Source organism: Pseudophryne corroboree, chromosome 1 (genome assembly GCF_028390025.1).
Source record: "Pseudophryne corroboree isolate aPseCor3 chromosome 1, aPseCor3.hap2, whole genome shotgun sequence".
NCBI lineage: Eukaryota > Metazoa > Chordata > Amphibia > Anura > Myobatrachidae > Pseudophryne > Pseudophryne corroboree.
Genome location: NC_086444.1, coordinates 305,844,192 through 305,870,213, shown reverse-complemented (window position 1 = coordinate 305,870,213; position 26,022 = coordinate 305,844,192). Strand labels below are relative to the sequence as shown.

At 47.1% G+C, this 26,022-nt stretch overlaps 1 protein-coding gene across 3 annotated transcripts in view; it reads left to right on the top strand.

The window, feature by feature from the left end:
- Positions 1 to 26,022, top strand: part of KNTC1 (kinetochore associated 1) — a 736,750-nt gene that overhangs the window by 438,441 nt on the left and 272,287 nt on the right. For all 3 annotated transcript variants that reach the window (XM_063964446.1, XM_063964444.1, XM_063964445.1), the window contains exons 33-36: positions 1,381 to 1,445; positions 16,019 to 16,308; positions 22,759 to 22,931; positions 25,799 to 25,896. In XM_063964446.1, coding sequence (XP_063820516.1) covers positions 1,381 to 1,445; positions 16,019 to 16,308; positions 22,759 to 22,931; positions 25,799 to 25,896 — 626 coding nt within the window. The remainder of the gene's footprint in view (positions 1 to 1,380; positions 1,446 to 16,018; positions 16,309 to 22,758; positions 22,932 to 25,798; positions 25,897 to 26,022) is intronic.

Genomic DNA, 26,022 nt, shown 5'->3' with positions numbered 1-26,022 from the left:
CAGTTTAGACGGCCGGCCAGCTCTAGGAAGAGTCCTGGTGGTTCCAGACTAATTCCATTTACGGATGATGGAGGCCACTGTGCTCATTGGGACCTTGAAAGCAGCAGATATTTTTCTGTACCCATCTCCAGATTTGTGGCTCGAGACAATCCTGTCTTGGAGGTCTACAGACAATTCCTTTGACTTCATGCTTGGTTTGTGCTCATACATGCACTGTCAAGTGTGGAACCTTATATAGACAGGTGTGTGCCTCTCCAAATCATGTCCAATCAACTGAATTTACAAAAGGTGGACTCTAAGCTGTAGGAACATCTCAAGGATGATCAGTGGAAACAGGATGCACCTGAACTGAATTTGGAGTTTCATGCCAAAGGCTGTGAATACTTATGTACATGTGATTTCTTAGTGTTTTATGTTTAATAAATTAGCAAAAATCTAAAAAAAAACTTTTTTCAAGTTGTTGTCATGGGGTATTGTGTGTAGATTTTTGAGAACAAAAATGAATTTATTCCATTTTGGAATAAGGTTGTAACATACACAAGGTTAGGTATTTGTGGTGAGCGCTGTTCCTTCCCAAGGACGTGTGCAAAAATGATTTACTCAATGTCCAATTTCTTAAAAAAACATTTTTATTTTTATACTCATGATAATTTGGTGACACAATGCACATTGTGCACTTGAGAAAGGATGTACCATCCGAAACGCGTTGTGCCGTACTACTAATGGGACTGTGACCTTCTTGGACTCTCACCGGGAACCTGTGATATCCATCTACATTGGCAAAGTGTGTGGTGTGTTGCTGGGCTGCCAGCTGGAACCCTATTTACATCAAAGGCACACACCACATGCCTCCTACGGTATGAGCCAGAAGTTCCACTCCATATGATTTGTACATAGACTGTTTTGTCATTTGTTTACAATCAAGGGTCTGTGCAATAATTTGTCAATTTTATTCAAACGATTTCATGTTTTATGTATGTCCAATCCATGTATAATGTGCATTGTGTCACCAAATTATATTGGGTATAAAAATAAAAATGTTTTTTTAAGAAATTGGACATTGAGTAAATAATTTTTGCACACGTCCTTGGGAAGGAACAGCGCTCACCACAAATACCTAACCTTGTGTATGCCATAATCCTTGACATCTGATGTTAGTGTCTTTTTGGTATTTTAATGGTCTGCGGCATATTCCTCTCCCAAAGTGCGCAATAATCCACCTAAACTTCCTCTTTTTTTCGCATAAGGTTGTAACATAACAAAATGTGAACAACGTGAAGCGCTGTGAATACTTTCCGGATGCACATTATGTATAACAAAACTGTATCCTTTAACATTTAAGGTGGATGTTTTTGTTAAATATATGGGTTTTTTTAACAGATAATCTGAGAAGGGAGATTTGTGAAAGAAATTTGAAAATGTTTGAAGCAATCTCTAATTTACAGGTAAGGTCTCATATTACATTTTTGCATAAATATTTTCTACTAAAGATAATGAAACACCTTTTGTTATTTTCCCTTTGTGACTACTTAAAATAATTGTGTGATAGTTTACCTAATTTCTATGCTTGTATTGATTAGTTTCGTTCACTATTCAGTTAATTTTCTATTGGTTGACTTCTCTTACCACAGTCCTCTTACCTCATTTTCTGCAGCGGGGTACACTGAGTTCCACAGGGAATAACATTGGAGTGTAGAGTAGGATCTTGATCCGAGGCACCAACAGGTTCCCAGAATGCATAGCTCCGCCTCCGATAACCCCGCCTCCGTGCACAGGAGCTTAGTTTTGTAGTTGGTGTCATGCAGTGTAGGCATACAACAGGTAGGGCTGCTCCAGCAGCCCTCAGAAGAGCTTTTTTAAGTGAAATCTGAAGACTTCAAGGGCTGCAGCAGAGACACTGTGTGTGTTAGATGTCAGTCAGACATCTCCTGCTGCAGCTCCATCACCTCCCCCAGCGGCGCTGTATACTCCTGCGCCCTGGTTGCCGGGTACTTACAGCGGAGGCTCCAGTTTGCTTCAGTCAGTCACACACCCCGCCGCAGCTCTCCAGGATGGCGTGGCCGCACTTTGGGAGGAGGTTAGTGGGTCCCTCAGGCGGCACCTGCTGGAAACCGCAATCCGACGTGGGAGGCGGGCTGCGCGCGCTGGCGTGGACACTGTGGTAGTACAGGGACCCCACTAGACCACCAGGGCAAGGGCACAGGTCGGTTTTACTAAAAAACTTTGTTACATAGCCCACAGTACTCGGTGATGAAGCCCAGCAAGGGGATAAGGCTTTGACCTGTAGCCCCTCCCCCAGCCTCAGGGTGCCATTTAGAGTAAATGTTCCCGCCCTGGAGCTGCTTCTCTCTCTCTCCCTCACTCCCTGTCAGTATTTGAGCGCCATTACCACAAGCTGAGCTGATCCTGGGACTGTTTGGGCAAATCCTCCTCTGTAAAGCCGCCTGCATGTCAGCGCTGTGCATTTTCCAGGACACTTAAGTATTCTACATGTCTGCTGACAGTGTTAGTTAAGAAACAGTGCATTTAGTCAGGGTTATTTAATACAAGTACCCTGTGATATACATCCAGTATTTACTGTGCATTGATATTTCTCTAACGTCCTAGTGGATGCTGGGGACTCCGTAAGGACCATGGGGAATAGACGGGCTCCGCAGGAGACTGGGCACTCTATAAGAAAGATTTGGTACTATCTAGTGTGCACTGGCTCCTCCCTCTATGCCCCTCCTCCAGACCTCAGTTAGATTTCTGTGCCCGGCCCGAGCTGGTTGCACACTAGGAGCTCTCCTGAGCTGCTAGAAAGAAAGTTTAAATTAGTTTCTCTGACGTCCTAGTGGATGCTGGGAACTCCGTAAGGACCATGGGGAATAGCGGGCTCCGAAGGAGGCTGGGCACTCTAGAAAGATTTATGACTACCTGGTGTGCACTGGCTCCTCCCACTATGACCCTCCTCCAAGCCTCAGTTAGATTTTGTGCCCGGCCGAGGTTGGATGCACACTAGGGGCTCTCCTGAGGGACTAAGGGGAGAAGAAGCGAACCTGCCTGCTTGCAGCCAGCTTGGGCTTCTTAGGCTACTGGACACCATTAGCTCCAGAGGGATCGACCACAGGCCCAGCCTTGGTGTTCGGTCCCGGAGCCGCGCCGCCGTCCCCCTTACAGAGCCAGAAGCAAGAAGAGGTCCGGAAAATCGGCGGCAGAAGACATCAGTCTTCACCAAGGTAGCGCACAGCACTGCAGCTGTGTGCCATTGCTCCTCACACACACTTCACACTCCGGTCACTGAGGGTGCAGGGCGCTGGGGGGGGGGGGGCGCCCTGAGAAGCAATAATAACACCTTGGCTGGCAAAAATACCACAATATATAGCCCCAGAGGCTATATATGTGAAAAATACCCCTGCCAGAATATAGGAAAAAGCGGGAGAATAGTCAGCGGAAAAGGGGCGGAGCTATCTCCCTCAGCACACTGGCGCCATTTTTCCCTCACAGCTCCGCTGGAAGGAAGCTCCCTGGCTCTCCCCTGCAGTCTACACTACAGAAAAGGGTAAAAAAGAGAGGGGGGGCACTAAATTTAGGCGCAGTATACATTTATATAAAAAAAGCAGCTATAGGGGACATAACTCAGTTAGTCCCTGCATTATATAGCGCTCTGGTGTGTGCTGGCATACTCTCACTCTGTCCCCCCAAAGGGCTTTTGTGGGTCCTGTCCTCTGTTGCAGCATTCCCTGTGTGTGTGCGGTGTGTCGGTACGGCTGTGTCGACATGTTTGATGAGGATAATGATGTGGAGACGGAGCAGATGCCTTTAGAAGGGATGTCACCCCCTGCGGAGCAGACACCTGAGTGGATGAGCTTATGGAAATAAATGAGTGCACGTATAGACTCCTTACATAAGAAATTTGACGACATGCCAAATGTGGGACAGCCGACTTCTCAGCTCGTGCCTGTCCAGGCGTCTCACAGGTCATCAGGGGCTCTAAAACGCCCGCGACCGCAGACCCAGATGTCGACACTGATACTGACACCAGTGTCGACAACGATGAGTCTAACCTGATGCCCACTAAGGCCATTCACTGCATGATTGAGGCAATGAAAGAGGTGGTACACATTTCTGATATAAATACAGGTACCACTAAAAAGGGTATTATGTTTGGGGAGAAAAAACTACCCGTAGTTTTTCCACCATCAGATGAATTAAATGAAGTGTGTGAAGAAGCGTGGGCTTTCCCTGATAAAAAATTGGTAATTCCTAAGAAGGTACTAATGGCGTTCCCTTTCCCGCCAGAGGATAGGTCACGTTGGGAAACACCTCCTAGGGTGGATAAAGCGCTCACACGTTTGTCTAAAAAGGTGGCACTACCGTGTCCGGATACGGCCGCCCTCAAGGAACCTGCTGATAGAAAGCAGGAGGCGATCCTGAAGTCTGTATACACACACTCAGGCATTATACTTAGGCCAGCTATTGCGTCAGCATGGATGTGCAGTGCTGCCGCTGCGTGGTCAGATAAACTGTCAGAAAATATTGACACATTAGACAGAGACACGATCCTGCTAACAATAGACCATATCAAAGACTCAGTCTTATATATGAGAGATGCACAGAGGGAAATCTGCCGGCTGGCATCTAAAGTAAGTGCATTGTCCATTTCTGCTAGGAGAGGCTTATGGACTCGCCAGTGGACAGGAGATGCAGATTCTAAAAGGCACATGGAAGTTTTGCCGTATAAGGGTGAGGAATTATTTGGTGATGGTCTCTCGGACCTAGTTTCCACAGCAACGTCTGGGAAGTCAGCATTTTTACCCCATGTCCCCTCACAGCCTAAGAAGGTGCCGTTTTATCAGGTTCAGTCCTTTCGGACCCAGAAAAACAAGCGTGGAAAAGGCGGGTCTTTTCTGTCCAGAGGCAGAGGTAGGGGAAAAAGGCTGCAACAAACAGCAGGTTCCCAGGAGCAAAAGTCCTCCCCCGCTGCTTCTTCCAAGTCCGCCGCATGACGGTGGGGCTCCACAGGCGGAGCCAGGTACGGTGGGGGGCCGCCTCAAGAATTTCAGCGATCAGTGGGCTCGCTCACAGGTGGATGCCTGGATCCTTCAAATAGTATCTCAGGGGTACAAACTGGAATTCGAGGCGTCTCCACCCCACCGGTTCCTAAAATCTGCCTTGCCGATTGCTCCCTCAGACAGGGAGGCGGTGCTAGCGGCAATTCACAAGCTGTATTCCCAGCAGGTGATAATCGAGGTACCCCTACTTCAACAAGGCCGGGGTTACTATTCCACACTATTTGTGGTGCCGAAACCGGACGGTTCGGTGAGACCCATTTTAAATTTGAAATCCTTGAACACATACATAAAAAAAAAATAATTAAAGTTCAAGATGGAATCGCTCAGGGCGGTTATTGCAAGCCTGGACGAGGGGGATTACATGGTATCCCTGGACATCAAGGATGCTTACTTGCATGTCCCCATTTACCATCCTCACCAGGAGTACCTCAGATTTGTGGTACAGGATTGCCATTACCAATTCCAGACGCTGCCGTTTGGACTGTCCACGGCACCGAGGGTATTTACCAAGGTTATGGCGGAAATGATGATACTCCTTCGAAAAAAGGGAGTTTTAATTATCCCGTACTTGGACGATCTCCTACTAAAGGCGAGGTCCAAGGAACAGTAGTTGGTGGGAGTAGCACTATCTCAGGAAGTGCTGCACCAGCACGGCTGGATTCTGAATATCCCAAAGTCACAGCTGGTTCCGACGACACGGCTACTGTTCCTGGGTATGATTCTGGATACAGTCCAGAAAAAAGTGTTTCTCCCGGAGGAGAAAGCCAGGGAGTTGTCATCTCTAGTCAGAGGCCTCCTGAAACCAAAAACAGGTATCGGTGCATCACTGCACGCGGGTCCTGGGAAAGATGGTAGCTTCTTACGAAGCAATTCCCTACGGCAGGTTCCATGCCAGAATCTTTCAGTGGGACCTGTTGGACCAATGGTCCGGATCGCATCTTCAGATGCATCGCTTAATAACCCTGTCTCCAAGAACCAGGGTGTCTCTACTGTGGTGGCTGCAGAGTGCCCATCTTCTAGAGGGCCGCAGGTTCGGCATACAGGACTGGGTCCTGGTGACCACGGATGCCAGCCTTCGAGGCTGGGGGGCAGTCACACGGGGAAGAAACTTCCAAGGACTATGGTCGAGTCAGGAGACTTCCCTTCACATAAATATTCTGGAACTAAGGGCCATTTACAATGCCCTAAGTCAAGCAAAATCCCTGCTCCTACACCAGCCGGTGCTGATCCAGTCAGACAACATCACGGCAGTCGCCCATGTAAATCGACAGGGAGGCACAAGAAGCAGGATGGCGATGGCAGAAGCCACAAGAATTCTCTGATGGGCGGAGAATCATGTACTAGCACTGTCAGCAGTGTTCATTCCGGGAGTGGACAACTGGGAAGCAGACTTCCTCAGCAGACACGACCTCCACCCGGGAGAGTGGGGACTTCATCCAGAAGTTTTCCAGATGCTGGTAAACCGTTGGGAAAAACCACAGGTGGACATGATGGCGTCCCGCCTCAACAAAAAGTTAAAAAGATACTGCGCCAGGTCAAGGGACCCTCAGGCGATAGCTGTGGACGCTCTAGTGACACCGTGGGTGTACCAGTCGGTTTATGTGTTCCCTCCTCTGCCTCTCATACCAAAGGTATTGAGAATAATAAGAAAGCGAGGAGTAAACACAATTCTCGTGGTTCCGGATTGGCCAAGACGAGCGTGGTACCCGGAACTTCAAGAGATGCTCTCAGAGGACCCGTGGCCTCTACCGCTCAGACAGGACCTGCTACAGCAGGGGCCCTGTCTGTTCCAAGACTTACCGCGGCTGCGTTTGACGGCATGGCGGTTGAACGCCGGATCCTGAAGGAAATGGGTATTCCGGAAGAAGTCATTCCTACGCTTATTAAAGCCAGGAAAGATGTTACGGCAAAGCATTATCACCGCATATGGCGGAAATATGTTGCATGGTGCGAGGCCAAAAAGGCCCCAACAGAGGAATTTCAGCTAGGTCGATTTCTGCATTTCCTGCAAGCAGGAGTGAATATGGGCCTAAAACTAGGCTCCATTAAAGTACAGATCTCAGCTCTGTCGATTTTCTTTCAAAAAGAACTAGCTTCAGTACCTGAAGTTCAGACATTTGTGAAAGGAGTGCTGCATATTCAGCCCCCGTTTGTGCCTCCTGTGGCACCTTGGGATCTCAACGTGGTGTTGAGTTTCTTAAAATCACATTGGTTTGAGCCACTAAAAACCGTGGATCTAAAATATCTCACGTGGAAAGTGGTCATGTTATTGGCCTTGGCTTCAGCCAGGCGAGTGTCAGAACTGGCGGCTTTATCATGTAAAAGCCCTTATCTGATTTTCCATATGGATAGGGCAGAATTGAGGACTCGTCCCCAGTTTCTCCCTAAGGTGGTGTCAGCGTTTCACCTGAACCAGCCTATTGTGGTGCCTGCGGCTACTAGGGATTTGGAGGACTCCAAGTTGCTAGACGTTGTCAGGGCCCTGAAAATATATGTTTCCAGGACGGCTGGAGTCAGAAAATCTGACTCGCTGTTTATCCTGTATGCACCCAACAAGCTGGGTGCTCCTGCTTCTAAGCAGACTATTGCTCGCTGGATTTGTAGTACAATTCAGCTTGCACATTCTGTGGCAGGCCTGCCACAGCCAAAATCTGTAAATGCCCATTCCACAAGGAAGGTGGGCTCATCTTGTGCGGCTGCCCGAGGGGTCTCGGCTTTACAACTTTGCCGAGCAGCTACTTGGTCAGGGGCAAACACGTTTGCAAAATTCTACAAATTTGATACCCTGGCTGAGGAGGACCTAGAGTTCTCTCATTCGGTGCTGCAGAGTCATCCGCACTCTCCCGCCCGTTTGGGAGCTTTGCTATAATCCCCATGGTCCTTACGGAGTTCCCAGCATCCACTAGGACGTCAGAGAAAATAAGAATTTACTCACCGGTAATTCTATTTCTCGTAGTCCGTAGTGGATGCTGGGCGCCTATCCCAAGTGCGGATTGTCTGCAATACTTGTAAATAGTTATTGCTAACTAAAGGGTTATTGTTGAGCCATCTGTTGAGAGGCTCAGTTGTTTTCATACTGTCAAACTGGATATAGTCTCACGAGTTGTACGATGTGATTGGTGTGGCTGGTATGAGTCTTACCCGGGATTCAAAATCCTTCCTTATTATGTCAGCTCGTCCGGGCACAGTGTCCTAACTGAGGCTTGGAGGAGGGTCATAGTGGGAGGAGCCAGTGAACACCAGGTTGTCATAAATCTTTCTAGTGTGCCCAGCCTCCTTCGGAGCCCGATATTCCCCATGGTCCTTACAGAGTTCCCAGCATCCACTACGGACTACGAGAAATAGAATTACCGGTGAGTAAATTCTTATTTTTTTTATTTTACAGTGAGACCTGCTGGCAACAGGCTCACTGCATCGAGGGACTAAGGGGAGAAGAAGCGAACCTACCTGCTTGCAGCTAGCTTGGGCTTCTTAGGCTACTGGACACCATTAGCTCCAGAGGGATCGACCGCAGGACTCGTCCCTGGTGTTCGTTCCCGGAGCCGCGCCGCCGTCCCCCTTACAGAGCCAGAAGCATGAAGATGGTCCGGAAAATCGGCGGCAGAAGACTTCAGTCTTCACCAAGGTAGCGCACAGCACTGCAGCTGTGCGCCATTGCTCCTCATACACACTTCACACTCCGGTCACTGAGGGTGCAGGGCCCTGGGGGGGGGCGCCCTGAGCAGCAATAATATCACCTTGGCTGGCAAAATAACCACAATATATAGCCCCAGAGGCTATATATGTGGTAATTACCCCTGCCAGAATCCATAAAAAAGCGGGAGAAAAGGCCGCCGAAAAAGGGGCGGAGCCATCTCCCTCAGCACACTGGCGCCATTATTCCCTCACAGTTCCGCTGGAAGGAAGCTCCCTGACTCTCCCCTGCAGTCTACACTACAGAAAGGGTAAAAAAGAGAGGGGGGCACTAAATTTGGGCGCAGTTTAATACAATAAGCAGCTATAAAGGGTCATAATTCAGTTAGTCCCTGTATTATTATAGCGCTCTGGTGTGTGCTGGCATACTCTCTCTCTGTCTCCCCAAAGGGCTTTTGTGGGGTCCTGTCTCCTTTAAGAGCATTCCCTGTGTGTGTGCGGTGTGTCGGTACGGCTGTGTCGACATGTTTGATGAGGAGACTTATGTGGAGGCGGAGCAGATGCCTATAAATGTGATGTCACACCCTGCGGGGCAGACACCTGAGTGGATGGATTTATGGAAGGAATTACGTGGAAGTGTCGACTCCTTACATTAAAAATTTGACGACATGCCAAATGCGGGACAGCCGGCTTCTCAGCTCGTGCCTGCCCAGACGATTCAAAGGCCGTCAGGGGCCCTGAAACGACCACTACCTCAGATGGCAGACACAGATGTCGACACGGATACTGATGCAAGTGTCGACGACGATGAGTCAAATTTAATGTCCACTAGGGCCATTTGTGGCATGATTGAGGCAATGAAAGAGGTATTACACCTTGCTGATATAAACCCAGGTACCTCAAAAAAGGGTATTATGTTTGGGGAGAAAAAACTACCTATAGTTTTTCCCCCATCTGAGGAATTGAATGAGGTGTGTGAAGAAGCGTGGGCTTTCCCCGATAAAAAATTGGTGATTTCAAAAAAATTACTAATGGCGTTCCCTTTCTCGCCAGAGGATAGGTCACGTTGGGAAACTCCCCCTAGGGTGGATAAAGCACTCACACGTTTGTCTAAAAAGGTGGCACTACCGTCTCCGGATACGGCCGCCCTAAAGGAACCTGCTGATAGAAAGGCTATTTTAAAATCTATATACACACACACTGGTGTTATACTGAGACCAGCTATTGCTTCAGCCTGGATGTGCAGTGCTGCTGCTGCTTGGTCAGATTCCCTGTCGGAAAATATTGACACCCTAGACAGAGACACTATATTGCTAACCATAGAGCATATAAAAGACTCGGTCTTATACATGAGAGATGCACAGAAGGAGATCTGCCGGCTGGCATCTAGAATAAGTGTTTTGTCCATTTCTGCTAGGAGAGGCTTATGGACTCGGCAGTGGACAGGAGATGCAGATTCTAAAAGGCACATGGAAGTTTTGCCTTATAAGGGTGAGGAGTTATTCGGGGACGGTCTCTCAGACCTTGTTTCCACAGCAACAGCTGGGAAGTCTGCATTTTTGCCCCATGTCCCCTCACAGCCTAAGAAAGCACCGTATTACCAAGTACAGTCCTTTCGACCCCAGAAAAACAGGCGGGGAAAAGGCGGGTCCTTTCTGTCTAGAGGAAGGGGGAAAAGGCTGCAACACACAGCAGGTTCCCAGGACCAAAAGTCCTCCCCCGCTTCTTCCAAATCCGCCGCATGACGGTGGGGCTCCACAGGCGGAGCCAGGTACGGTGGGGGGCCGCCTCAAGAATTTCAGCGATCAGTGGGCTCGCTCACGGGTGGATCCCTGGATCCTTCAAGTAGTATCTCAGGGGTACAAGCTGGAATTCGAGGCGCCTCCCCCCCGCCGTTTCCTCAAATCAGCCTTACCGACGACTCCATCGGGCAGGGAGGCTGTGCTAGAGGCCATTCACAAGCTGTATTCCCAGCAGGTGATAGTCAAGGTACCCCTACTTCAACAAGGCCGGGGCTACTATTCCACACTGTTTGTGGTACCGAAACCAGACAGTTCGGTGAGACCCATTTTAAATTTGAAATCCTTGAACACTTACATAACAAAATTCAAGTTCAAGATGGAATCGCTCAGGGCGGTTATTGCAAGCCTGGACGAGGGGGATTACATGGTATCCCTGGACATCAAGGATGCTTACCTGCATGTCCCTATTTACCTTCCTCACCAGGAGTACCTCAGATTTGTGGTACAGGATTGCCATTACCAATTCCAGACACTACCGTTTGGACTGTCCACGGCACCGAGGGTGTTTACCAAAGTAATGGCAGAAATGATGATACTCCTTCGAAAAAAGGGAGTTTTAATTATCCCGTACTTGGACGATCTCCTTATAAAGGCGAGGTCCAGGGAGCAGTTACTGGTCGGAGTAGCACTATCTCGGGAAGTGCTACAACAGCATGGCTGGATTCTGAATATTCCAAAGTCACAACTGGTTCCTTCCACTCGCTTACTGTTCCTGGGGATGATTTTGGATACAGAACTGAAAAAAGTGTTTCTCCCGCAGGAGAAAGCCAAGGAGCTGTCATCTCTAGTCAGAGACCTCCTAAAACCAAAACGGGTATCGGTGCATCGCTGCACACGAGTCCTGGGAAAAATGGTGGCTTCATACGAAGCAATTCCATTCGGCAGGTTCCATGCGAGGACCTTCCAGTGGGACCTCTTGGACAAGTAGTCGGGATCGCATCTTCAGATGCATCAACTGATAACCCTGTCTCCAAGGACCAGGGTGTCTCTACTGTGGTGGCTGCAGAGTGCTCATCTTCTAGAGGGCCGCAGATTCGGCATAAAGGACTGGGTCCTGGTGACCACGGATGCCAGCCTTTGAGGCTGGGGAGCAGTCACACAGGGAAGAAACTTCCAAGGACTATGGTCAAGTCAGGAGACTTCCCTACACATAAATATTCTGGAACTGAGGGCCATTTACAATGCCCTAAGTCAGGCAAGACCCCTGCTTCAAAACCAGCCGGTACTGATCCAGTCAGACAACATCACGGCAGTCGCCCATGTGAACCGACAGGGCGGCACAAGAAGCAGGATGGCAATGGCAGAAGCCACAAGGATTCTCCGATGGGCGGAAAATCACGTACTAGCACTGTCAGCAGTGTTCATTCCAGGAGTGGACAACTGGGAAGCAGACTTCCTCAGCAGACACGACCTACACCCGGGAGAGTGGGGACTTCATCCAGAAGTCTTCCTACTGTTGGTAAACCGTTGGGAAATGCCACAGGTGGACATGATGGCTTCCCGCCTCAACAAAAAGCTAAAGAGATATTGCGCCAGGTCAAGGGACCCTCAGGCGATAGCTGTGGACGCTCTAGTGACACCGTGGGTGTACCAGTCGGTTTATGTGTTCCCTCCTCTGCCTCTCATACCAAAGGTACTGAGAATAATAAGAAGGCGAGGAGTAAGAACGATACTCGTGGTTCCGGATTGGCCAAGAAGGGCTTGGTAACCGGAACTTCAAGAAATTATATCAGAGGACCCATGGCCTCTACCGCTCAGACAGGATCTGCTGCAGCAGGGGCCCTGTCTGTTCCAAGACTTACCGCGGCTGCGTTTGACGGCATGGCGGTTGAATTCCGGATCCTAAAGGAAAGGGCATTCCGGAGGAAGTCATTCCTACGCTGATAAAAGCCAGGAAAGAAGTAACCGCGAACCATTATCACCGTATTTAGCGAAAATATGTTGCGTGGTGTGAGGCCAGGAAGGCCCCAACAGAGGAATTTCAGCTGGGTCGCTTTCTACACTTCCTACAGTCGGGAGTGACTATGGGCCTAAAATTGGGTTCCATTAAGGTCCAGATTTCGGCCCTGTCGATTTTCTTCCAGAAAGAACTGGCTTCACTGCCTATAGTTCAGACTTTTGTAAAGGGAGTGCTTCATATTCAGCCCCCTTTTGTGCCTCCCGTGGCACCTTGGGATCTCAATGTGGTGTTGAGTTTCCTAAAATCACATTGGTTTGAACCACTTAAAACTGTGGATCTGAAATATCTCACGTGGAAAGTGGTCATGTTATTGGCCTTGGCTTCGGCCAGGCATGTGTCAGAATTGGCGGCTTTGTCTTGTAAAAGCCCTTATCTGATTTTTCATATGGATAGGGCAGAATTGAGGACTCGTCCCCAGTTTCTCCCTAAGGTGGTATCTGCTTTTCACTTGAACCAACCTATTGTGGTGCCTGCGGCTACTAGGGACTTGGAGGATTCCAAGTTACTGGATGTAGTCAGGGCCTTGAAACTTTGTTTCCAGGACGGCTGGAGTCAGGAAGACTGACTCGCTTTTTGTCCTGTATGCACCCAACAAGATAGGTGCTCCTGCTTCTAAGCAGACTATATTGCTCGCTGGATTTGTAGCACAATTCAGCTGGCGCATTCTGCGGCTGGATTGCCGCATCCTAAATCAGTGAAAGCCCATTCCACGAGGAAAGTGGGCTCATCTTGGGCGGCTGCCCGAGGGGTCTCGGCTTTACAACTTTGCCGAGCTGCAACTTGGTCAGGGGCAAACACGTTTGCTAAATTTTACAAATTTGATACCCTGGCTGAGGAGGACCTTGAGTTCTCTCATTCGGTGCTGCAGAGTCATCCGCACTCTCCCGCCCGTTTGGGAGCTTTGGTATAATCCCCATGGTCCTTACGGAGTCCCCAGCATCCACTAGGACGTTAGAGAAAATAAGATTTTACTCACCGGTAAATCTATTTCTCGTAGTCCGTAGTGGATGCTGGGCGCCCATCCCAAGTGCGGATTGTCTGCAATACTTGTATATAGTTATTGCCTAACTAAAGGGTTATTGTTGAGCCATCTGTTGAGAGGCTCAGTTATATTTCATACTGTTAACTGGGTATAGTATCACGAGTTATACGGTGTGATTGGTGTGGCTGGTATGAGTCTTACCCGGGATTCAAAATCCTTCCTTATTGTGTCAGCTCTTCCGGGCACAGTATCCTAACTGAGGTCTGGAGGAGGGGCATAGAGGGAGGAGCCAGTGCACACCAGATAGTACCAAATCTTTCTTATAGAGTGCCCAGTCTCCTGCGGTGCCCGTCTATTCCCCATGGTCCTTACGGAGTCCCCAGCATCCACTACGGACTACGAGAAATAGATTTACAGGTGAGTAAAATCTTATTATCTATTAATTATATATCTGTACTTAGTATTTCTTTGTATTGCTAGTCCAGTGCAGTTTTATTGCATGTTATAATTTCTGCATTGTACATGTGACTCTGTGTGTGTGCATATAGCTGCTGCGTGACTTCCATTTCATGTATCTCATTCAGATTGCTATCCCTATATTCTGTACCCTGAGGGGGCTAAGTGCGTCAGGGTTATTGTTTAATATAGGTGTTTCACAGGATATACTTAGTGTGTATTTTTCTCTGTAATTTTCAGTCACTATATACCTCTTGAATTCTCTGTTTGTGCTCGTATGCTGCACAGGGGGTTCTTGTTAAGGTATTAGGCTGCTGATATTGTGCTGGGTTGCCCGTGAATTGAGCTTTCAGACATGTCCGCTACAAGGGGCGATGGAGCTGGGGTTGATCCCACATTGCGTCGTGGTGACGCTGCAGACATATTAGAGGAAAACATAGCAGCAGAGGGTTCAGGTTCTGAGGGTTCCCTACCCCCCAGTGGAACTGTAGCAACGGGGGTTCATAACGACCCACCTTGGGCTACTTTCTCCACGTTATTAAGTATGCTGGTAACTAGACTTACGCCCCCAATAGGACCTCCTGTGCTAGTACAACCGCTTATGGTCCCTGCAGTTAATCCGCCATGGGCAGATCAACTGTACGCTCAGTTGCAGCAATTGAACCACTCACTGACTAACCAAACGTCTAACCCTCGCCCGCCTAAGACCAAGGGGTCTTCTAAGCGGGCCATTACTTCCTCACAATTCACCCACGTCCCAGACACCTCGTCTGATGAAGAAGGCGTATATACTGACCCCACAGACACCAATCCAGATAATTCTGATGGGGAATCGGTCTCTCAGGTGGATGTTCCTGACTTATTGGAGGCTATCAGGCTAATTCTTCAAATTACTGATGACCCAGAGCCTGATGCTACCTCTAAGAAACCGGACAGATTTAAAAGTCAGAAGGTTGTTAAACAAGTTTTACTTCATTCTGACCATTTAGTTGACATACGTCAGGAATCCTAGGAAAATCCAGGAAAGAAATTCACACCTCACAAGAAGATGCTGGCTCGCTATTCCCTCGCTGTGGAGCCAAGTAAAAATTGGGAAACACTCCCGCCAGTGGATTTGCAAGGGGCACGGCTGGTGGTGTCCTCAGCTCTGCCTGTAACTACCGTCACTTCTCTGAAAGAACCGACAGATAAGCGTGTGGAGGGTTGTTTAAAAGCATTTTACACCATAGAAGGTGCTGTGCATCGGCCCACTATTGCAGCGACATGGGCTGCAGAGGCTATTGAAGCGTGGGCTCAGGAGGTGCAAGCGTGTTCTCAGGAGGTTGCATGGACGCTCTGGCAATTACATGGAACTTTCGGCTGCCATACGTGTACCCTCCGGTGTCACTTCTGCCCAGAGTAATAAGGAAGTTCAAGCAAGAAGGAGGAATCCGCTTTTGATCGCTCCAGCGTGGCCCAAACAGCATTGGTTCTCAAACCTTCAGGGTCTATCGTTAGTGTCCTCTCCTGCTTCCACAACGACCAGACCTCCTTGTACAGGGCCCTTGTGCTTTAGGACATCCCCGATGTTATTCCCTGTGGAATATCAGTGTACCCCGCTGCAAAAAAGGAGATTTATGGTAAGACTTACCATTGTTAAATCTCTTTCTGTGAGGTACACTGGATTCCACAGGTTGCCCACCCTGACGCACTTTGCTTCTTTGGGTTTGTATGGCATTAGCCGCTGGCCCCTTCTCCTGATGTGAGAACGTGGTTCTGTGTGACTAACTACTACCGTCTCTATACCTGCTACTGCATTGGACTGATTAACAACACTGAGCTCCTGTGCACGGAGGAGGAGTTATATAGAGGAGGTGGTACAGTGCATCCTTGGAACAGTCAAAGCTTTTAGCCTGTTGGTGCCTCGGATCAAGATCCAACTCTACACCCCGATGTTATTCCCTGTGGAATCCAGTGTACCCCGCAGAAAGAGATTTAATAATGGTAAGTCTTACCTTTTTTGTCACTGTATATTTGAAAGACTTTAATTTTTCTGTAACTATAATTTGCTGTTTTCGCTAGTTAATTGACATTAAGCTGTTAATTTTACTTTCTGATTTATTTTTGTTTCCTATTTTTACTTTTATTGCAGGAAGATTTTGATCTATTCCTTTCACTAGAGGAATATGAGAATCACTCGTTTGTTTCACAGCTCAGAGAAGAGCACATTATAGCCTATGAGACTACCCTTTCCATGCCTAAATCTGAAAAGGCACCTAAACAGAATCCAAACCTTGACGAGAGTTCCAAAGTGCCATCAACCGAGTCCAAGTTGTACAGACTTGCATTGCTTTTGCGGCTGACTGAGCAGGAGCTTAGTGCAGAACTGGCCTTAATGGCTTTAGCTTCTGGGAAGGTTGAAAAAACACTGCAGATTTGCAGGTAAACTCAGCATATGATCACACTAGTTTTAATATTACACTTAGTCAAGACTTTATTTTGTAACTAGTTAGGATTTTTAGTTCTGCTGCAAAGCTTTGTGTCATATTTTTATGTGCATCTCTTGTTGCTTCTTTCTTCATAAAAACAAAAAATGGAACAGGTCTTCGTCTGTGTTATGTTTTTTCTTTGTTGCTTATTTCTCTAACGTTCCTTGAGGATGCTGGGACTCCGTAAGGACCATGGGGAATTGACGGGCTCCGCAGGAGATAGGGCACTTTAAGAAAGCTTTGGACTCTGTGTGTGCACTGGCTCCTCCCACTATGCCCCTCCTCCAGACCTCAGTTTTACACTGTACCCAGAGCAGGATAGGTGCACTGCAGAGACCTCTCCTGAGTTCTCTGCCTAGAAGCATTTTTGTTTGGATTTTTTTCTACTTTTTTACAGGGAGCACTGCTGGCAACAGGCTCCCTGCATCGAGGGACTGAGGAGAGAGGGGGCAGACTTTCTTGTCTAAGATAGGCTCTGCTTCCTCGGCTACTGGACACCATTAGCTCCAGAGGGGGTGAACACAGGTTCTTACTGGGCGTCCACCCCCAGAGCCGCGCCGCCGTTCTCCTCACGGAGCCAGAAGAATCGAAGTCAGAAGACGTCAGGCGGCAGAAGCCTTCAGCTTCACTGAGGTAACGCACAGCACTGCAGCTGTGCGTCATTGCTCCCATACACCTCACATACTCCGGTCACTGTAAGGGTGCAGGGCGCAGGGGGAAGGCGCCCTGGGCAGCAATATAACACCTCTATTATGGCAAAAGACAATATACATGTACAGGTGGGCACTGTACATGTATATATAAGAGTCCCCGCCATATTTTAGTAAGTTTGAGCGGGACAGAAGCCCGCCGCCGAGGGGGCGGGGCTTCTCCCTCAGCACTCGCCAGCGCCATTTTCTCTCCACAGCACCGCTGAGAGGAAGCTCCCCGGACTCTCCCCTGCTTACACACGGTGAAGGGGTGTTTAAAAGAGAGGGGGGGGCACATAATTGGCGGATAACCTATTATACAGCGCTACTGGGGGAAAAACATTTTGTGTTGGTCTCCAGGGTCATTGCGCTGGGGTGTGTGCTGGCATACTCTCTCTCTGTCTCTCCAAAGGGCCTTGAAGGGGATACTGTCTTCAGAAAAGAGGTTCCCTGTGTGTGTGTGTGTGTGTGTGTGAAGTGTGTCGACATGTTTGACGAGGAAGGCTCGCTTAATGTGGAGGGGGAGTGCTTGAATGTCATGTCGCCGTCGGCAAGATCGACACCGGAATGGGTGGATATGCTGAATGTCTTGAATGCAAATGTAAATCTATTGCATAAAAGGTTAGACAAGGCTGAAGCTAGGGATCAGTCAGGTAGCCAGTCCATACCTGTCCCTGTGGCGCCAGGCCCTTCGGGGTCTCAGAAGCGCACCATATCCCAGATCGATATCACAGATACCGACATGGATACTGACTCTAGTGTCGACTATGAGGATGCAAAATGACAGCCGAGGGTGGCAAAAGGTATTCGGTACATGATTATTGCCATTAAAGAGGTTTTGCATATTACTGAGGAACCCCCTGTCCCTGACACGAGGGTACACATGTATAAAGGGAAAAAGCCTGAAGTCATCTTTCCGTCCTCATTTGAACTGAGTGAATTGTGCGAAAAGGCTTGGGAATCTCCGGATAGGAGACCACAAGTTCCCAAAAGCATTCTTATGGCGTATCCTTTTCCACAAACGGATAGGATACGATGGGAATCTTAGCCTAAAGTAGACAAGGCGCTGACACGCTTGTCCAAAAAGGTGGCATTGCCTTCTCAGGATACGGCTTCCCTCAAGGATCCTGCTGATCGCAGGCAGGAAATTACCATGAAGCACATTTACACTCATTCAGGTACTATTGTTAGACCGGCTATGGCGTCGGCCTGGGTTTGTAGTGCGGTTGTGGCATGGGCAGATTCCTTATCTACGGAGATTGACACCTTAGATAGGGATACCATTCAAATGACCATAGAGCATATCAGAGATGCTGCCTTGTATATATGAGATGCTCAGAGAGACATTTGTTTATTAAGCTCCAGAATAAATGCTATGTCTATTTCTACTAGGCGGCTCTTGTGGACCCAACAGTGGACGGGAGACGCCGATTTAAAGCGGCATATGGAGTCCTTGCCTTACAAAGGGGCGGAGTTGTTTGGAGATGGCCTCTCGGACCTTGTCTCTACTGCTACGGCTGGTAAGTCGAATTTCTTACCTTATGTCCCCCCGCAGCATACAAAAAAGGCACCTCATTATCAAATGCAGTCCTTTCGTTCCAATAAAAACAAAAAGGTACGGGGATCGTCCTTTGTTGCCAGGGGGAAAGGCAGGGGAAAGAAGCTGCACACAGCTAGTTCCCAAGAGCAGAAGTTCTCCCCTGCGTCTGCAAAGTCCACCGCATGACGCTGGGGCTTCCCGAGGGGAGGCAGACCTAGTGGGGGCTCGTCTTCGGTTTTTCAGCCACGTCTGGGTTCACTCGCAGGTGGATCCCTGGGCATTAGAGATTGTTTCTCAAGGATACAGGCTGGAATTCGAAGACTTGCCTCCTCGCCGGTTTTTCAAGTCGGCTCTGCCGGCTTCTCCATCAGAGAGGGAGCTAGTGTTGGCAACAATCCAAAAATTGTATATTCAACAGGTGATTGGCACAGTTCCTCATCTCCAGCAAGGAGAAGGATATTACTCAACCCTGTTTGTGGTCCCGAAACCGGACGGTTCGGTCACACCCATTTTAAACCTAAAATCCCTGAACCTGTACTTGAAGAGGTTCAAGTTCAAAATTGAATCACTCACGGCGGTCATCACCAGCCTGAAGGGGGGGGATTGGATGGTGTCCCTGGACATAAAGGATGCTTACCTTCATGTTCCGGTATTCCCCCCTCATAGGGCGTTCCTGCGATTTGCATTGCAGGACTGTCACTACCAATTTCAGACGTTGCCATTTGTGCTTTCCACGGCCCCGAGAATTTTCACCAAGGTAATGGCGGAAATGATGGTGCTCCTGCGCAGGCAGGGGGTCACAATTATCCCATACTTGGACGATCTCCTCATAAAGGTGAGATCTCGGGAGAAGTTGCTGGACAGCGTGTCTCTGTCCATGAAGACGTTGCAGTTACACGGCTGGATTCTCAATATACCGAAGTCCCAGCTAGTCCCTACAACGCGTCTAACTTTTTTGGGCCTGATTCTAGACACAGACCAGAAAAAGGTTTTTCTTCCGGTCGAAAAGGTTCAGGAGCTCATAGCCCTGGTCAGGAACCTATTAAAACCAAAACAGGTTTCAGTGCATCATTGCACGCGGGTCCTGGGGAAGATGGTGGCTTCATACGAGGCCATCCCTTTCGGCAGGTTCCATGCGAGGACTTTTCAATGGGACCTCTTGGACAAGTGGTCCGGGTCCCATTTACAAATGCATCGATGGATCACCCTGTCTCCCAGGACCAGGGTATCTCTCCTGTGGTGGCTGCACAGTGCTCACCTACTAGAGGGTCGCAGGTTCGGCATTCAGGACTGGGTCCTGGTGACCACGGACGCAAGCCTCCGAGGCTGGGGAGCAGTCACACTGGGAAGAAATTTCCATGGTCTCTGGTAAAATCTAGAGACTTGTCTCCACATCAACGTCCTGGATTTGAGGGCCATATACAACGCCCTGCGTCAAGCGGAGGAATTGCTTCGGGAAAAACCGGTTCTGATTCAGTCATACAATGTCACGGCAGTGGCTCATATAAACCGCCAAGGCGGAACAAGGAGCAGAGTGGCCATGGCAGAAGCGACCAGGATTCTACGCTGGGCGGAAGGCCATGTAAGCGCGCTCAGCAGTTTTCATCCCGGGGGTGGACAACTGGGAGGCGGACTTCCTCAGCAGGCACGACCTGCATCCGGGAGAGTGGGGACTTCATCAAGAAGTCTTCGCACAGATCACGGGTCGGTGGGGACTGCCTCAAATAGACATGATGGCATCCCGTCTCAACAAAAAGCTAAAGCGGTATTGCGCCAGGTCAAGGGACCCTCAGGCGGTAGCGGTAGACGCTCTGGTGACACCTTGGGTGTTCAGATCGGTTTATGTGTTTCCTCCTCTTCCTCTCATACCCAAAGTGTTGAGAATAATAAGAATAAGCAGGGTCAGAACAATCCTCATTGTTCCAGATTGGCCACGGAGGACTTGGTATCCGGAGCTGCAAGAGTTGCTCACAGAAGATCCGTGGCCTCTTCCTCTAAGGCAGGACCTGCTGCGGCAGGGGCCCTGTCTGTTCCAAGACTTACCGCGGCTGCGTTTGACGGCATGGTGGTTGAACGCCGGATCCTAGCGGAAAAAGGGATTCCGGAGGAGGTCATTCCTACCCTGATCAAGGCTAGAAAAGACGTGACGTTAAAACATTATCACCGTATATGGCGAAAATATGTTTCTTGGTGTGAGGCCAGAGCTGCTCCTACGGAGGAGTTCCATTTGGGCCGTCTACTTCACTTCCTTCAAACAGGAGTGACTTTGGGCCTAAAACTAGGGTCCATAAAGGTCCAAATTTCGGCCTTATCCATTTTCATTCAAAGAGAATTAGCCTCTCTTCCCGAATTACAGACTTTTGTGAAGGGTGTGCTGCATATTCAGCCTCCCTTTGCGCCTCCGGTGGCGCCTTGGGATCTTAACGTGGTGTTACGTTTCCTCAAGTCACCTTGGTTTGAACCACTCAAAACTGTGGAGTTGAAATACCTCTTGTGGAAAGTGGTCATGTTGTTGGCATTGGCTTCGGCAGACGTGTTTCAGAATTGGCGGCTTTATCACATAAAAGCCCATACTTGGTTTTTCACGTGGATAGGGCAGAGTTGAGGACTCGTCCTCACTTTCTGCCAAAAGTGGTCTCGTCTTTTCATGTGAACCAACCTATTGTCGTGCCTGTGGCTACACGGGACTTGGAGGATTCCGAGTCCCTGGATGTGGTCAGGGCTTTGAAGATTTATGTGACCAGAACGGCTAGAATCAGGAAGACTGAAGCTCTGTTTGTTCTGTATGCGGCCAACAAGGTTGGCGCTCCTGCTTCAAAGCAGACTATTGCTCGCTGGATCTGTAATACGATTCAGCAGGCGCATTCTACGGCAGGTTTGCCATTGCCTAAATCGGTTAAGGCCCATTCCACTAGGAAAGTGGGCTCTTCTTGGGCGGCTGCCCGAGGGGTCTCGGCTTTACAGTTGTGCCGAGCAGCTACTTGGTCGGGTTCAAACACCTTTGCAAAGTTCTATAAGTTTGATACCCTGGCTGAGGAGGACCTCCTGTTTGCTCAATCGGTGCTGCAGAGTCATCCGCACTCTCCCGCCCGTTTGGGAGCTTTGGTATAATCCCCATGGTCCTTACGGAGTCCCAGCATCCTCAAGGACGTTAGAGAAAATAAGATTTTACTTACCGGTAAATCTATTTCTCGTAGTCCGTAGAGGATGCTGGGCGCCCGTCCCAAGTGCGGACTTCTTCTGCAAGACTTGTATATAGTTGTTGCTTACATAAGGGTTATGTTATAGTTTATCGGTTGAACGAGGCTATGTTGTTGTTCATACTGTTGACTGGGTAGTGTATCACAAGTTATACTGTGTGATTGGTGTGGCTGGTATGGATATCGCCCTTAGATTTACAAAAATCCTTCCTCGTACTGTCCATCCTCTCTGGGCACAGTTTCCCTAACTGAGGTCTGGAGGAGGGACATAGAGGGAGGAGCCAGTGCACACCCAGAGTCCAAAGCTTTCTTAAAGTGCCCTATCTCCTGCGGAGCCAGTCTATTCCCCATGGTCCTTACGGAGTCCCAGCATCCTCTACGGACTACGAGAAATAGATTTACCGGTAAGTAAAATCTTATTTTTATTAGTTTGAACTATTAATGTAAAATAAACACTTATTGAACGTTGTTTTCTTCTGTTAAATTTGCAATAACAAAACCATTAGGACTGTCATAGGTACAGATTTAGTTAGTGACTGTTATTACCGCGCAGCTGCAGCTCTCTGGTTTAACACCCGGATTTATTCAATTACTTGCCAGTTTCCAAACGCTGTATGCACGCAGCTAACATATGTTAACTCGTATATCCAGGTGAAGTGCCCAGAGCTATGGAATTACCCAGTGCGGTTAGATCTAGACGGTGCATTAAATGTAGATTTTATTTTTCTCCTCACAGTTCCTGAATAAATTGCATCAAGTGTACCCTCTGTGCTAACCACCTGGGGTAGCAGCAATGATTGAATAGCTAAGGGCCGAGCTGCAATATAATCTGCCCCATAATGTCTTGGATAATACTACGTTAATGCTACTGTAGGTTTTTTTTTTTTCATTGGAATCTCCTTAACACAATGTATTCCTTAAAACTCACCATGAGTGACACTTCTATTTATAACCATGATCTAATTTGTTTTTAGGGACTTATATGAACATCACTGCAATAGTCAAACTGCACATTTACTTTTTCTGGTTTCCCAAAAACTATGTCAGATGTTGGCAGCAAATACTCCAATGATAATTCCTTCAGGAATGAACCTCACTGTTGTCACTTATCAGTTAGCTTGTCAAGCATCCACAATATGCAGTCCAGGTAATATACAGCACTGTGAGCTTCTATAAGTCGCACATATTTTAGGAATGGCTTTTTGTTTTACTCTTCCTTTGTTTTCATTGATTTAAAAAAAAATGTATTTAATTAGTCTAGTGTACCATATATCCACTAAATTGAAAGCTAACAAAAGGAAAGGACTTCATACAGGTAAGGTAGCATCTAGTTTCCCTTCGTGGAGATGACCTTTACCATAAACCCCTGGGTCCATGTCACAAACTATTTGAAATAGTAACCAGTGGCAAGTGAAGCGGAGCGAGACACCGAGCCCGATGCATGGCCAGCAAAGCGAGCCCGTGAGGGTCCAATGGTGTATAGAAAAACAAAATAACCTCAAACGAACGGAGAATGGAGAAAACATTTAAGTGCTATAAGGGCGGAAGTTATCTACTGCCCTCATGTGCTGTCTCTTCCAGGTCCTGATCACGAAGGTAACATAGACACAGCCTACAAGTAAAGATGCATCATGTGCAAGATTTTGTTTGGGATGCAGTTAGTTACTAGTTGCTTTTATCATTCTTGTTAAGATGAGTCCTTGTAATTCAGACAACCAAGTCTTCACTTATTGTGATTTATTGTGGCCCACAGACACTGGTATAGCCACATGTGTCACCTTCTCTACCTATAATTGATTAAAACAAAATTATTGTATTATCAACAATGTTATTAATTCCAGTCAGAAGATGACTCTTACCCAAATGACACCTAAAGTGATTTGGCTATTATCCAACAAGACACACAGATTTTCCAATTTGTTCACATAATTGCGCTGAACACTTTTTTCTGTAGCTCCTCTATTAGCCCATGTAGTAATAGTGCTATACATGTTACCATCTGTAGCGTAGAATAAGCTAACTTGTCCCCTACTAAAGTTAAAATTAGAAAAATTAGATTATATATATTACATATGTTTCTTTTTTATTATTCAATTGATGGTTTAAATTAGTTTAAGGCTTTAACAGAGCCTTTAGTAACGATTATGGTATTCAGCTGAACGCTGTGTGCCTTTTAGTGAAAATCAAAGGTTTATTTCACCAAGGCCTAGCATGACTTAAGAGGAAAAAGCAGAAATAAGTCAAAGCAGTAAATAGATGTTATTCAAATGATATATCACGCCCAATCTCCTTTCTAAAGTGATCCCCGTTATCGCGCATATTGCACCCATAGTAATCCGATTTAGCTGTTTAAAGGGTTGGGCACCCTCGCTAACCCAGGGGGAGGTAAGCTAAAATGATTATACCACGCTTGTCAGCAGAAACGGAACGGGTGTGGAAGGGGGTGAAAATAATTGAATACCACCCAATGTGTCTATTTAACCCAAATTTCTGCTAACATTAATTCTTAGTTTGAGAACTGGCACTGCTGTTATTTCCTGCCTTATTTCAAACTGCAATCAAAACATAATGTAATCGCTAATACTGTAATCCATACATATCCTTGAATAAATTTAGTTTTATAGAAAACCAAGCATATCTGGTATATGAGTTTAAGAATGAACTAACACAAAGACAGAACATTAGTAAATGGAGTTAAATATTCAAAAATGGCATAATGTTTATGACGTAAAAATGGCAATAACAAATTGATTGCAAATAATATATATGCAGTTTTTTGTAAAAGCAAACAAAGTTTACTTGAATACAACTGGATTAAAAACAGAGGCATCTTCATTTTATCTCACAAATAATTCTGCCTGAGTAGTGCTACAATGAGTGGGGACGATTCATTAGAAGAACTGACAGTTGACCGTTTCTAACATAGGGGGTATCAAATTAGCTGCGGTAATATACTGAGGTTAATTGGTCCGCTAGGGGCTATCCTATTAGCCCCGAGAGCTAGCTCTTATGCGGCAAATTGGTTCCCCAGGGACTATCCTATTAGCCCTGATAGCCGGTGCTTTTCCCCTGATGCCAGCACTTATAGGGTATTGGTTTCGCCTGCCTCATGCAGGTGAAGCCAAATCCCCTATAAGTGACTTTTTTTTCTTCTGCGATAAGTGGTGCTAAAATACATCCGTGAATTTTCGTAAACCCTATGTATTTTTGCAAGAAAACCAGGATTTTCTCACAATGTAATTGGATATCAGTGATGATAAAATCTGTGGGTTTTCGCGGCTATGGCATTATTGCGGCTATTTGGATACCACCCATAATTTCAAAATTTTTTAATCAGTTTCCTGTTTACCCAAATTTCCTTTACCTTATGACATAACGGCAAATGTATGAGGTTTGCTTCTTTTCTAACTTATTTAATTTTTGATGTAAACATTTCCAGAAAAAGGTTTTAATATTTATGGAACTTATTATTAGAACATAGGACTATAATATTAGCCCTGGCTATCTCTATATCTTCCTTATGGGCAGAACTAGTTTTAGGGTTAGAGTTAATAGGCTGCAATGTGGTGGTCGCACAGGAAGGTCCATTTGCTGTTGCATGCTGATATTACATAATTGGCCTAGCAGGCAGGCAAGTAATGTAATGTAATATTATATGCATACATATGCTGTACGTATGAATCATACAAATGAGTACTAAATACCTACTGTAGAAATGTGTACATTGAAAGGACTTAAAACCATGGGGGACATGTACTAAGCCGTAATAAAAGTGGAGAAGTGAGCCAGAGGAGAAGTTGCCCTTGGCAACAAATCAGCTACTCACGAGACCACTTTTATCACTGCTTATTACATGTCCCCCTAAATCTCAAAACCAATATTTTCTGTTTTTGTCAATTCCAACTGGATTTTAGTTGTCATGATAATGTATATCAAGTTTTTAAGTTATTGCGGTGTCAGTTACATGGGATCAATGTTCTGTATCAAATTACATTATGCTTATTACTTTTGCAGATCTGTTGCTGGATACTTTGGAATTATGTAAATATACCCAAATAGCTATGGAACTTTATAGACAATGCCAAATTGAAAACTACGGTTTTTTAACTAAAGTAAGTTTCACCTTATGACTTAATCATAATGTTTTAACTAATTGTGCATGTTTTTAAGGGATGAGTGTTTATGTATGTATTTATAGAATGCTATTCCTAATATACAGTTTCACTTGCTGCTATCAC